Genomic DNA, 11360 nt, shown 5'->3' with positions numbered 1-11360 from the left:
TGCCACAAGAGCATAGTGCAACAATCAATTAGTACCAATGAATGCAGTTTAATATATTAACATGTACATATGTATGTATGTATGAACGTATGTAAATAATATATTTATAGGCACTAGTATTTATGTAATATTCGAAACCGCCAAATATTTAATGCCTGCTAAGTTTTGTAACACAAGCATATGTACATGTGTATGTACATATGTATGTATGTGGGTAGACCTATGAAAGTAAGCTTTCACAAATCCAAGTAAAGGAACATATGTACATACATATGTATGTACTATAATCCTCACAAAGTTTTAATATGCAAGCAAAGAACACTGAGGCAAGAGGCATATAACTTTGTTTTTAAAATCTAATCCTAACTGGAAGAAATAATGCGCTATTAATCAGTTGTAAGTTTTTTATTTCATTATGTTCAAACGAAGAACTTAGCAATCGAGCAATCGTGAAGTGAAGTAAAATAATATGATTTGTAATTTCGAACGGACTTTTGTTTTGAATTTAGTAGTGGCTAAATGTATAAATTTTGAAGCATTGAGGGTATCTTCAACTTTCTTTTTTTTAATTTTTTACTTGTTAGACCAAAACTGTTATTGAAAAATTGTCGGACATTTAAAAAACAAATGTGGTTTGCATAGCCGGCTGGTTGGGCTTTTGGGTCCCACTGATTGTAAGATAATCGGAAACTGGTGAATATCACGATAGGGTATGTACATATGTATACACATATGTATGTACATACATACTTTAATCTGTGAAGATATTCTCTCGTTCAGTGCAGAATTTTAAATGTGTTCTTAAACGCTCTAACTCTGAGATTCAGTGGATAATGGTAGTTACGAATGCTTTTAATTATAGAAATTTTGATACCAATAGAAAAAGCTTAGGATTCAAATGAAAAATAAATTTTAATTTTTTAACTAAACTTTTCAAAGGATAAATAGAAAATAACAGTAATGATAAATTTACATACCTAACTATTGACTCAGTCAGCACAATTGAAGAAGTGCACAGATATACATACATACATTAGTACATACTATATACAGAATGAAAGCCACACTTAAAGCAACGAAAAAGGATGCAATAATAACCCAGACAAATTAAAATATTTAATTTTCTACTCACGCACTGTTTAGTCAGATGTCATCCCACATTCTACCATTTGAACGTGCGTTCACCATTGGTGCTACCTGACTGCAGTCGCGTACTTGTTGACGTTTCATTAATACAACCAATACGGTAGTGTTATATCCTATTTATAGTAGTAGTTCCAAAGAAAAAAATCTTATGTGTATATGTATACACCTACTAAATATCAATGTTACCGTTTTTATCTTGAGCAGAGCGATAATACAACTAAACTTGGGGAAGTTTACCAAGATATTTTCTTTACCCTTACCAAATACCGAATATGATGATTTTTATTATAGTTTATTTTACTTTTCGTAGAATTTAACAGAAATCTTTGGAAGTGCTCTATGTTAATTAAAGTATGGCTACCTATAGTATACTTGCAGGATGAGTTCTAGAAAATAGTCAATGTCATGCCAAATGCCGGTTTGAACGAATTTAATGCTATCTCGCTGTATTATTCTTACCGTTAAATTCAATATTTCCAAACAATTATATTAGTCTACTCGGGGACATAACTATTATCTTGCTTGACCCATGTACTATATGTATAAAAAGAACAGAATTAAACAAAATTCACTTATATTATACCTTGAATAAATATCAAACTAACTAATTATTAACCATATCAAATAACATTGTATGTAAACGAATACTCTTTATGTTCATCTTCTTGGGTTGGCGTTAACCCTTATTTTGTCTGATTAACGTTTTTGATGTATGCAGGTTTTGTTAGGTTTTCACAATCATATTTCCTTTGTATGGTTCGAACGTTCTGCGAGTACATGACGAAATAGCACTTTTATATATGTACATATATAAGATTAAACAGATCGTGGTTTTGAATATGATATATGTATATGACTTCAAGCATGCCCAACGATTGGAATTTAAGTGTGCTCGGCCGAATCCACAAAAGGAGAGACCCCGCGATCTGCGCCGACTATCGCGGGATAAGTCTCCTCAACATCGCATATAAGGTTCTGTCAAGCGTATTGTGCGAAAGATTAAAGCCCACCGTCAACAAACTGATTGGACCTTATCAGCGTGGCTTTAGGCCTGGAAAATCTACAACTGACCAGATGTTTACCACACGCCAAATCTTTGAAAATACCCTTGAAAAGAGGATCGGCAACCACCTCCTCGTCGATTTTAAAGCTGCTATTGGCAGCACGAAAAACCGCTGCCTTTATGCCGTAATGTCTGATTTTGGTATCCCGGCAAAACTAATACGGCTGTGTAAACTGACGTTGAGCAATGCCAAATGCTCCGTTAGCATAAGGGAAGGACCACCCCGAGCCGTTCGATACCAAACGAGGTTTCAGACAAGGCGATTCCGTTTCGTGCGACTTCTTCAATATTCTCTTGGAGAAAATAATTCGAGCTGCAGAACTAAATAGGGAAGGTACTATCTTCATTGGCTTCAACAACCGCGCTGTTAGTTCTGCTTTCTCCAGAATGGACAAAGAAGCAAAGCAAATGGGTCTGGTAGTGAACGAAGGCAAGACGAAATATCTCCTGTCATCAAGCAAACAATCGTCGCACTCGCGACTAGTCTGCCACGTCACTGTTGACAGTCATAACTTCGAAGTCGTAGATAATTACGTCTGTCTTGGAACCAATATTAATACCAACAGAAATGTCACCCTCGAAATCCAACGCAGAATAACTCTTGCCAACAGGTGTACTTCGGCAAGAGCTGAGGACTAACGTCCTCTATCGACGAACAAAAACCAAACTCTATAAGTCATTAATTATTTCCGTCCTGCTAAATGGTGCAAAGGCATGGACGATGACTACATCTGATAAGTCGACGTTACGAGTTTTCGAGAGAAAAGTTCTGCGGAAGATTTATGGTCCTTTGCGCATTGACCGCGGCGAATCCAACATTTGATGGAACAATGTACGAGATATGACCAAATTGACATAGTACAGCGAATTGAAAGACAGCGGCTGACCCTGGTACTTCTTGTATAGATGCCAACAAGTGAAGAAGTCTTTTGAGTTATCTTAATAAATAATCAGTAATTTTATAAAAATTGTGGTGTTTCATTCGCCACATAATTGGCGATACCAGATGTCGTCCGAAGGGACGAAAATAATCCAGCTTTAAAAGTATTCTAAGAAAGACAATTCGAAATTACCTTTTCTTTGTGTGATTATTAATATTCGATTAAACTTGTATGTAAGTACATTGTAAAAAATATAATTTTCAGTTTTACGATTAAGTTTTTCTTAATATTAAAATTAAATAAAAAAAATTAATTAAAATGGAATAGCTATCTAAATTTAACAACATTGCTTTACCACCTCATAATATTTCAACAAGTACAAAATTACAATTTCCCTTCCCGTATTTTGTTCATTGTGCTTTTACCCATAAGTTTGAAAATTATTTTTGCTAGTCCTGGATAACGAGTTGCATGTGTCAAAAAATTTACTGGAAACAATCCACACCACGACAGCTCTAATTTATTTGCAATCGTTGTAGCAAACAATGTGGCGCATCTCTCTGCTGACATTCGTTTTTGACCTTTTGTGCTTTTTCCATACATCTCTTGCGGGACCGCGGTGAATGCTTCTTGGAGAAAATCTGTAGCGATGGGACCAGGACAAAATATGCTGACATCAATACCACTTTGTTCAAGTCGAAGAGAGTTCAAGTATGCATTAATAGCAGATTTTGCTGCGCAATATGTGGCTGAAAAAGGCACTGGACACAAGCCAGCAATGCTTGATGTTGTTACAATATGGCCTCGAACATTACGCAACTGTAGAAAGTAGCGCACTGCAATTCGGGAAAGATTAACTACGGAAAATACATCTAATTCGAAGAGGTCTCTATCAACTTGAACTTTTATTTCTTCCCAACTTGCTCGTTGTGAGCGTCCAGCATTATTGACTAAAACATCTAATCGGCCAAAATATTTTATCACTCTATCAAAGTAGGCTTCGTGCTGCGAAATGTTCAAAACATCCATCGGCATTACAAGTATGTCATCTTCAGATAATAAGCCATTCGCTTGTTCCAGACAATCTTCCTTTAGCAATTCCAACAAGTTTTCTCGTCTGGCAGAAATTACTAGCCGCACTCCATATTTAGCCAATATAAGGGCCAGTGCTCTGCCAATACCAGATGAAGCTCCCGTCACCCATACAACTTGACCACGCATTGACAAAATAGGTAAACCAAAATATGTATTGTACCAAAGTTCGACATTGCAATCCAAAATTAACCAAAGAATGAGATAAATAAAGTAGTAACCAATTAGAAGTATGAACAGTAACTCTAAAAATGTCATTTTAGTACAAAATTTGCAATTAAACTAGTGCTTCAATATGATATATTTAATGTATTTGACTTTGCCAGAGGATCTTCAATATATTTATGTATGCATGTGTATGTATATACTATATATTCAAATCAACTGCGAACAAGTGCGAACTGTCAAAAGGTTGCAAAGAAGATTAGTGAGTTTCAGTACAAACAGCTTAGAACGAGGAAAAATATACCCCATTCGTACTTGGAAACTTATGGCTTATTCACATTGTACTTTTTCTTCGCGTTATGTCAGACGATTGTATAAACCAGTGATAAAGACGTAAACCTGCCACTGACTGAACTCAAACGCGGCAACTTATGTTGTTCCAACTGGAAACCAGTTGAACAGAGAAGAAAATACTGAATTGCGAGTGATCAGACAAAACGAATTGTGATCATTCCTGTCTCAGTTCTACATGCTTTTATTTTAGTAATACACAAGTAAGTAATAATACACAAGTAAATCTCACTTGCTAACATCCCGATCGAATGCACTTGAATGACATGTTCACAAACGATAAAATGCAATAAAAAAAAATTGCTCATAAGAAACAAAAGTTTCCCTGTATGAACGTAGTCTTATGAGTTCCCACAATGCAAGTTCCAGGTGATGTCAGCTGTGGGCAGACATTCAGTTGTCAGTTTACAAAGATCTTTGACATTTAGATAGATTGAATAAATTCATTTAAGGTTTTGTATCATTTCGATTTATATCTTATATTTCGTCATATTTATTCAGCAATAATGAAGATTTCACGTTTTAAAAAAGCCCATAAAACGTTAACATTTTTTGCTACAAATTTTGATTACCGGGAACCATACCAGATTTTGGTAGATGCCACTTTCTGTCAGATAGCTCTACAAGTAAGTTCACCGTATAATGATGCACCTTTAACATTAACTATGTTTTAACTTTTTCAGAATAAAGTTATAATCGAAGAGCAAATAAAAAAATATTTTCAGACAACTATAAAATTAGTAACTACCCAATGTGTAATACTAGAAGCAGAATCTCTGGGAAGTCCGCTTGCTGGGGCTACTATGATAGTCAAGAAATTTCATGTGCATAAATGCGGTCATGAAGGTGCACCTGTGCCAGCTTCACAATGCATAAAGTCCATGGTAAGTGTGTTAACAAAATAAATTAAAAATAAATGGATTCCATTTAACAAATATTAAACTGCAGACAAAAGGTGGACGTTACGTCGTGGCCTCACAGGATCGCACTTTACAAGATAGCCTTAGAAGAGTACCCGGCAGAATATTGTTGTATTTGCACAAAGCTACACCCGTTTTAGAAGAGCCCTCCGAAGCATCCAAAAAATATGTTTCCAAAAAATCTCAAAAAAGTCTAACCTGTGGCATAGAGAAGCATGTTGAACATTTGAAAAAAATACAAACTATTCAAAATGAAAAACTATATAAACAAATTAAAACACGAAGAGGACCGAAAAATCCAAACCCACTTTCATGTAAGAAGAGTACAAAGCAAAAAGGTAAAAAACCAAACCCAATCATTGCAAAAGAATCTAAATTGAGTGAAACTAGTAAGGTACAAATGAAGAAAAAACGTAAGCGTATAAAAACATCAAATCATATTAAGACATTATAGTTATATAAACATTAAAGATAAATGTATGTAAATAAATAAATACGTATGTACACAAAATTTAATATTGTTTATAGATTATTATTTTTTTAATTATTTCACTTTAATTTAAAGAGTAAGAAATAACTAATCATTTTGAATTTTAGGAAAACAATATATTTCCAATGTTCTCACAAATTTTCGGCATTTCCTCGTAAGAGGCGTTTTCTGCTGCTAATATTGCATTTCCAAGTGCTATTGTCTCTCGTTGACTTTTCGCTTTAATCCAGATTCGACCATTTAATCCAACAGCGATTTCAAATGGCATCTCTTTAGTAAGTTCTCGTAATAATGGGCAATTTTCCCGTAGAATCAAACGCGCTAAATTTAAACTACAATTCATTACAAAACCATTCGCAAGAACACCTAATTTGCCTTTCTTTCCACTCGAATTAACACATACTAATTCTGGTTCTAAATCGCGACTGGCGACAATCAGTCTTCCATAAAGAATATCTCCAGGATTTACGTCCGGACGGTTTTTCTTTGTAGCCGACTCAAAAGCCAGATATGACAAAGAAGCTTGATCATGTGCTCCAATATCTACTCGATATATATCTCCCGCTTTAGCTGTCACTACGCCTATTACAGTTTCGCCTTTTACAGGTACATATCGTTGCTGATGGTTATCAACCCAGTAGGTGTTTGGCTCCTTGTGATGAAGTCTCCCCGGTTTACAAGCAATTACTTGCTCATTCTCCCGACGCAACCCTGGTCCTAAAATTACTTTTTTACTTTTAGCTAATTCTTCAGCAGCGGAAATCCGATCACCCGGCAAAACAATCTCCGTCATTTTGTTTATGATAGTTTGTATGGAAATTTAATAAAATTGAACACGTGAGGGAAATGTATACAATAAACGCAAGCATTTACTGAATGGCTAAACACAACACTAGTGTTGCCATTTAAAATTAATTTTCGAAAAAGAGGTTTTCATTAATATTAGGAATATATAAATTATATGATACTATTTATATTTACATGCAATATTTTATATTTAGCTGTATTCATTGCAAACTATTTGTTTACAAATTTTTAGATTCGTAATTTGTATATATCTTCATATGAAAGAACAATCGTTCTCTCGACGGAATATTATTTATAGATAGATTATAACTTAAACTGAGGGGCGATATTAATTTCTTTTCAGAATTTTTGAAAAAACAGGGACAGTATTGTTATCACATATGTATAATATCTGCAATATCAATATTAATAATACTCCTGCAATACTTTTTTCATTTTAAGCATTTAATATGTAAAATTTATATTTGCACAATGCTATATATTAAGCGGTTGTAACAGCGCACCCTCCGCACTTACACTTGCGTTATTACTGACTGAGGTGCTTACATTGTTTCCATTATCTTTACCACCTGTTTGTGAAAGATGTTTAACAATATCTACCCAATCCCATCCTCTCGGCTTGTCGCCCTTATGATCTGTGCGTTCCCATTGACGTCGTTTTTGAGCCTTCGTTAATTGCTCTTTTTTTGCTTCCTTTTTTTTGTTAGTTTCTGTATTATCTGATATTTTTAGTGCATTTACTCCCAAATTATCTAGATCAATTGACTGTGTTATTGCATGTTCGGGCTGACCGCTAGTAAGTTCATCTTGTTGATCCTTGAGGCATTCAAATAATGTATAGGTCATTCCACATCCTAACCACTGTTCTGCCTCTTCAGCAATTACTTTTTTTATTTTAGTCTTGACGTCAAGTACTCTGGAAGATATTTTTTATTATTAACTCAATTTTATTCAGTAATTTACTTACAAATTGCGGTTGAAGAACGTATCCATATTTATTTTGGGAATTTCATTGGGATAGTTTGGAGTCCATTGAATTTCTACCAAAAACGATTTGTAATGATCATCTTCTCCATACTAAAATCGGTATCACAGATATTACAATATCAATTAATTTAAGATTAAAATATACCTTGTATTGAAAAGTGGTCGCGTCAATTTGCTTAAAATTTGTATCACCGTCATAAATGGATAGTAACGCTTCTCGCTCATCTGCCTGTTGTTCCTCAATTTCCGCCATATTAACATTAACTTAAATTCTATTTTTTTAATTGTTTTCCCAACAAACCATGAAAATCTTTCAAAAATATCTAAATATGTTAAAGCACGAAAATATCCAAATAGTCGAAAGAAACAGATGTGAAGATTTAAAAGAGGTTGCCACAGTTTCTTAGTTCTATGATTTTTAAAACAAAATATGTATTTTGCGCTCTGAAAGATCTTTATTGAACAGGCAAAGGTTTATATGATAGTTTTTAATTTCTTAACATATTTCTACATTTCATATGTTTAATTAGTTAATGCTAATATCCAATATTTTATTTTGTATATATACATATTATTTAAAGGAAATTAACATCACTGTGGATTTGAATTTGTTACTACTTACCGAACCAAACAGGATTAAAACGCCGAAATAACAGCCTTTTGTCGTAGTTCTGCATATTGTAGCAGTTTAAACTCTTCCTTTTTCAGAATCGAGTTTCAACATACTAAAAGTATGTCTTGCGCACAATGATAGTCTAATCATAATACGTTAAAAACTATTGTGTTAAAATACTTGTAGAAATATTTTCTTTTTTTATTTATAGTGCTAGTTTTGGTTTTTACGAGATATGTGCATATCACTTTCTTAAATTCTAATATCAAATATATCAGCATAACACGGATTTTACAAAAAAAGTGAAATCCTTTTGATAATATTATATTCTGAAACAAGATTTTGTATAGTGCACGTAAACTGAAGATTTTGCTTGAGATCGTGTAATTGATTGACCTACAAAACTTAAAACTTTGTATTTTTCAATTAATTTATTTTAAATCTTAATAGACTATATTTTATTTTATGCCTTCCAGTCCAATCGATATTCGTCCACCATCAGTAAATGCTGAGTAGTAATCCAACCTGAACACGAATTCCATCAAATTTAATATATTATGTATGATATATGTACACACATACGCATGCATTATTGCTTACCCTCTTTTTGTGCCAACGTTACGAACTCTTGCCATTTAGACTGAATTTCCCAATATTTGTCTTTGGTTTGATTTCGATCTTGCAAATAGGAAACGGCGAAGAAATATGCTTTTAGGACATCTTGAGACCGTGCATCAAAATGCAAATACACACCTATATTTTTACTACTTTCAGCAATAATAAAACGTTCGTGTGGATCGAAAGACGAAATTATGTTTTCAACCGCGTGAGTCGTTTTATATTCATCGATGAGAGCTCTGATTGATAAGCCTATATAAATATTTAGCGACACAGAAACTGTTTGTCCTATAGTAACGCGCTCCATTTTATTAACCTAAAAGAAGGATTTTGGTTATATATATATATGACATATAGTAACATCATTCAACCTGTTGAGGTGTTAACATTCGCCCAGAACGGAAGTACTCTTCCAAAGCAATTAAATAACGTGACTCGTTGAATGTACGTAAGCAGACAGCTTTGACAGCTCTTAAGTTTGCATAAAGATGAGTTACGATAATAAATATAAATACGGTGTACAATATGCTGAAATATGAAGGATTAGTCTCCACTGAATACCATAATATATAGCAGTTTACCTTTGACTTTTAATAAGCGTTAACAAATAAAGACCTACGAATGAAGCTATCAAGTTTACGAACGTCTCTTGCGAACTGTCTTTCGAGGCTACGTCAGCTAAGTTGCCCCGAATTGCATGATGCTGCGTAAGTGCGGCACGAGTTGCACCACCTTAAAATTAAATCGAATATAGTTGGTATTTTTTCGAATATGTTTTATATCAATATTTATTTTCTTAACAAGAAGCAAATACCAACCTGCAACACCCACAATAGCTTTTAGTACAGTTGTGACACACAATAAGTGCGTACTGAAAAATTGGTACTTTGGAAGCACATATATTTCAATTCCCATGGCTAAATCATTCAGAAAATCTGCTCTTAAGCGCCATTTTTTTGAATCGATATCCAGCTGCGAACCCTTCCACCAAGAGAATAAGATACGACCTATGTGTCCACTACCGTCCTTAAGAATCCAAGTGACTGTAGCTGAATAGGCTGTTATGTTATCATTTCCCACACCTAATCCTTTCAGAATGGCGTGGGTGCAAAGTGTACCTGCATTTAAATAATAACAACAGTTAGTAGTTTTTAGACCATCCGTGCGAGTTAAGTAGGCAAGAAAATTGTGATAATCCAGCAAATTACTAACCACATATGGTGCTGCAAAATGCTTGTATAGTATCCCATACTTGATATGACGCGTAATCTTCGCTGACGCTATCTGGATAGCCTTTCGGTAAGAAGATTTTCTGGAGTATTCGGAAAAGAAAAAATTTCTCCTGTATTACCAATTTATCGCTGCGCAAAGGTACGCGAACAATGTTATTTTGATCTACACAAATATAAATATGAAAAATAAACATCTTAGTAAATACGTATAAAATTACCTGCTGGTGTTATATAGAGAACCTCCTCTCCTTTAGAACCATATTGTTCACGAAAGTGCACCTTCATTTTCTTTAAGTTAGAGTCTTAAGTTTTCAATCCAATATAAGAGTATTTCACTTATTGAAACAATTCTATCCACAACCCAAATGCTTTTAGTCTTTTGTATTTATATATATATATATATATATATATATTTGTTTTGCATACAGTATTTTCTGGGAATGTTGCAAATTACTTGAATTTTATCATTTTAAAACAAACGAGAATAAAAATATTTAGCTATGCCTGCGTGCATTATTTTGACGTCGACAACTATATAGGTACACATTTTTAAACACAGTTTCTTCACTTAGCGTGGAATAATTATATTTTCCTTAATGGTTTTACAGTTTGTAAACTACTTAATTGACTAGTTACTAGGTGCTATAAAAACGTTTAAATATGATCAAATGCCGACTATTACGAAGGAAACCACAAAAATAATCAATTTAGCAGTAAAGCCAGAGAACGTATGAAATTGCGAACCAGCATGTGAATTGTCAAAAGCTAAAAAAGTGCAATGAGCAGAGAACGTAAAAATATAGAGAAAGCAGAGAACGATAATATAATACACAGAGAACGTAAATTTATATAAATATTTATAAATTTATATTTATATAAATATACGTTCTCTGTTAATACATATATATATTTCTATGTTCTTTAATACTTTGTCATAAAGAAGATAGATACATTTTCCCTGCATTATAAGGGAACGCAACAAAATATAACACTCT

The 11360-nt window shown here is 33.6% G+C and overlaps 5 protein-coding genes across 6 annotated transcripts; 1 reads left to right on the top strand and 4 right to left on the bottom strand.

Annotated features, from left to right (window-relative positions):
* Positions 1 to 3278: 3278 nt before the first annotated feature.
* LOC126752266 (dehydrogenase/reductase SDR family member 7) lies at positions 3279 to 4617 on the bottom strand. Its single transcript, XM_050462962.1, has one exon. It carries the CDS (start codon positions 4438 to 4440, stop codon positions 3475 to 3477), a length of 966 nt encoding a protein of 321 aa, XP_050318919.1. The 5' UTR covers positions 4441 to 4617; the 3' UTR covers positions 3279 to 3474.
* Positions 4618 to 5103: 486 nt separating this feature from the next.
* On the top strand, positions 5104 to 6134 carry LOC126752267 (rRNA-processing protein UTP23 homolog). The gene is made up of 3 exons (XM_050462964.1): positions 5104 to 5324; positions 5382 to 5582; positions 5647 to 6134. The coding sequence occupies exons 1-3, from the start codon at positions 5205 to 5207 to the stop codon at positions 6070 to 6072; spliced, it is 747 nt and encodes a 248-aa protein (XP_050318921.1). The 5' UTR covers positions 5104 to 5204; the 3' UTR covers positions 6073 to 6134.
* On the bottom strand, positions 6130 to 7238 carry LOC126752268 (exosome complex component RRP40). The gene has a single exon (XM_050462965.1). The coding sequence runs from the start codon at positions 6899 to 6901 to the stop codon at positions 6212 to 6214; it is 690 nt and encodes a 229-aa protein (XP_050318922.1). The 5' UTR covers positions 6902 to 7238; the 3' UTR covers positions 6130 to 6211.
* Positions 7239 to 7338: 100 nt separating this feature from the next.
* LOC126752269 (RWD domain-containing protein 4) lies at positions 7339 to 8270 on the bottom strand. Its single transcript, XM_050462966.1, has 3 exons — positions 8048 to 8270; positions 7883 to 7992; positions 7339 to 7831 (listed from the first exon to the last, which is right to left on the bottom strand). Exons 1-3 carry the CDS (start codon positions 8153 to 8155, stop codon positions 7390 to 7392), a joined length of 660 nt encoding a protein of 219 aa, XP_050318923.1. The 5' UTR covers positions 8156 to 8270; the 3' UTR covers positions 7339 to 7389.
* Positions 8271 to 8679: 409 nt separating this feature from the next.
* Positions 8680 to 11101, bottom strand: LOC126752815 (RUS family member 1). 2 transcript variants are annotated; one of them, XM_050463804.1, is made up of 8 exons: positions 10584 to 11101; positions 10346 to 10528; positions 9952 to 10251; positions 9715 to 9865; positions 9505 to 9661; positions 9269 to 9449; positions 9116 to 9193; positions 8680 to 9040 (listed from the first exon to the last, which is right to left on the bottom strand). In XM_050463804.1, exons 1-8 carry the CDS (start codon positions 10648 to 10650, stop codon positions 8979 to 8981), a joined length of 1179 nt encoding a protein of 392 aa, XP_050319761.1. In that variant the 5' UTR covers positions 10651 to 11101; the 3' UTR covers positions 8680 to 8978. The 2 variants fall into 2 exon arrangements, with proteins under 2 accessions (XP_050319761.1, XP_050319760.1); XM_050463803.1 differs by having other exon boundaries at positions 9116 to 9449; positions 10584 to 11100.
* Between the last annotated feature and the right edge of the window lie 259 nt (positions 11102 to 11360).

The sequence above is a fragment of the Bactrocera neohumeralis genome, chromosome 3, assembly GCF_024586455.1.
Source record: "Bactrocera neohumeralis isolate Rockhampton chromosome 3, APGP_CSIRO_Bneo_wtdbg2-racon-allhic-juicebox.fasta_v2, whole genome shotgun sequence".
NCBI classification, from domain to species: Eukaryota; Metazoa; Arthropoda; class Insecta; order Diptera; family Tephritidae; genus Bactrocera; species Bactrocera neohumeralis.
This window is presented reverse-complemented; position numbering and strand designations above follow the sequence as displayed.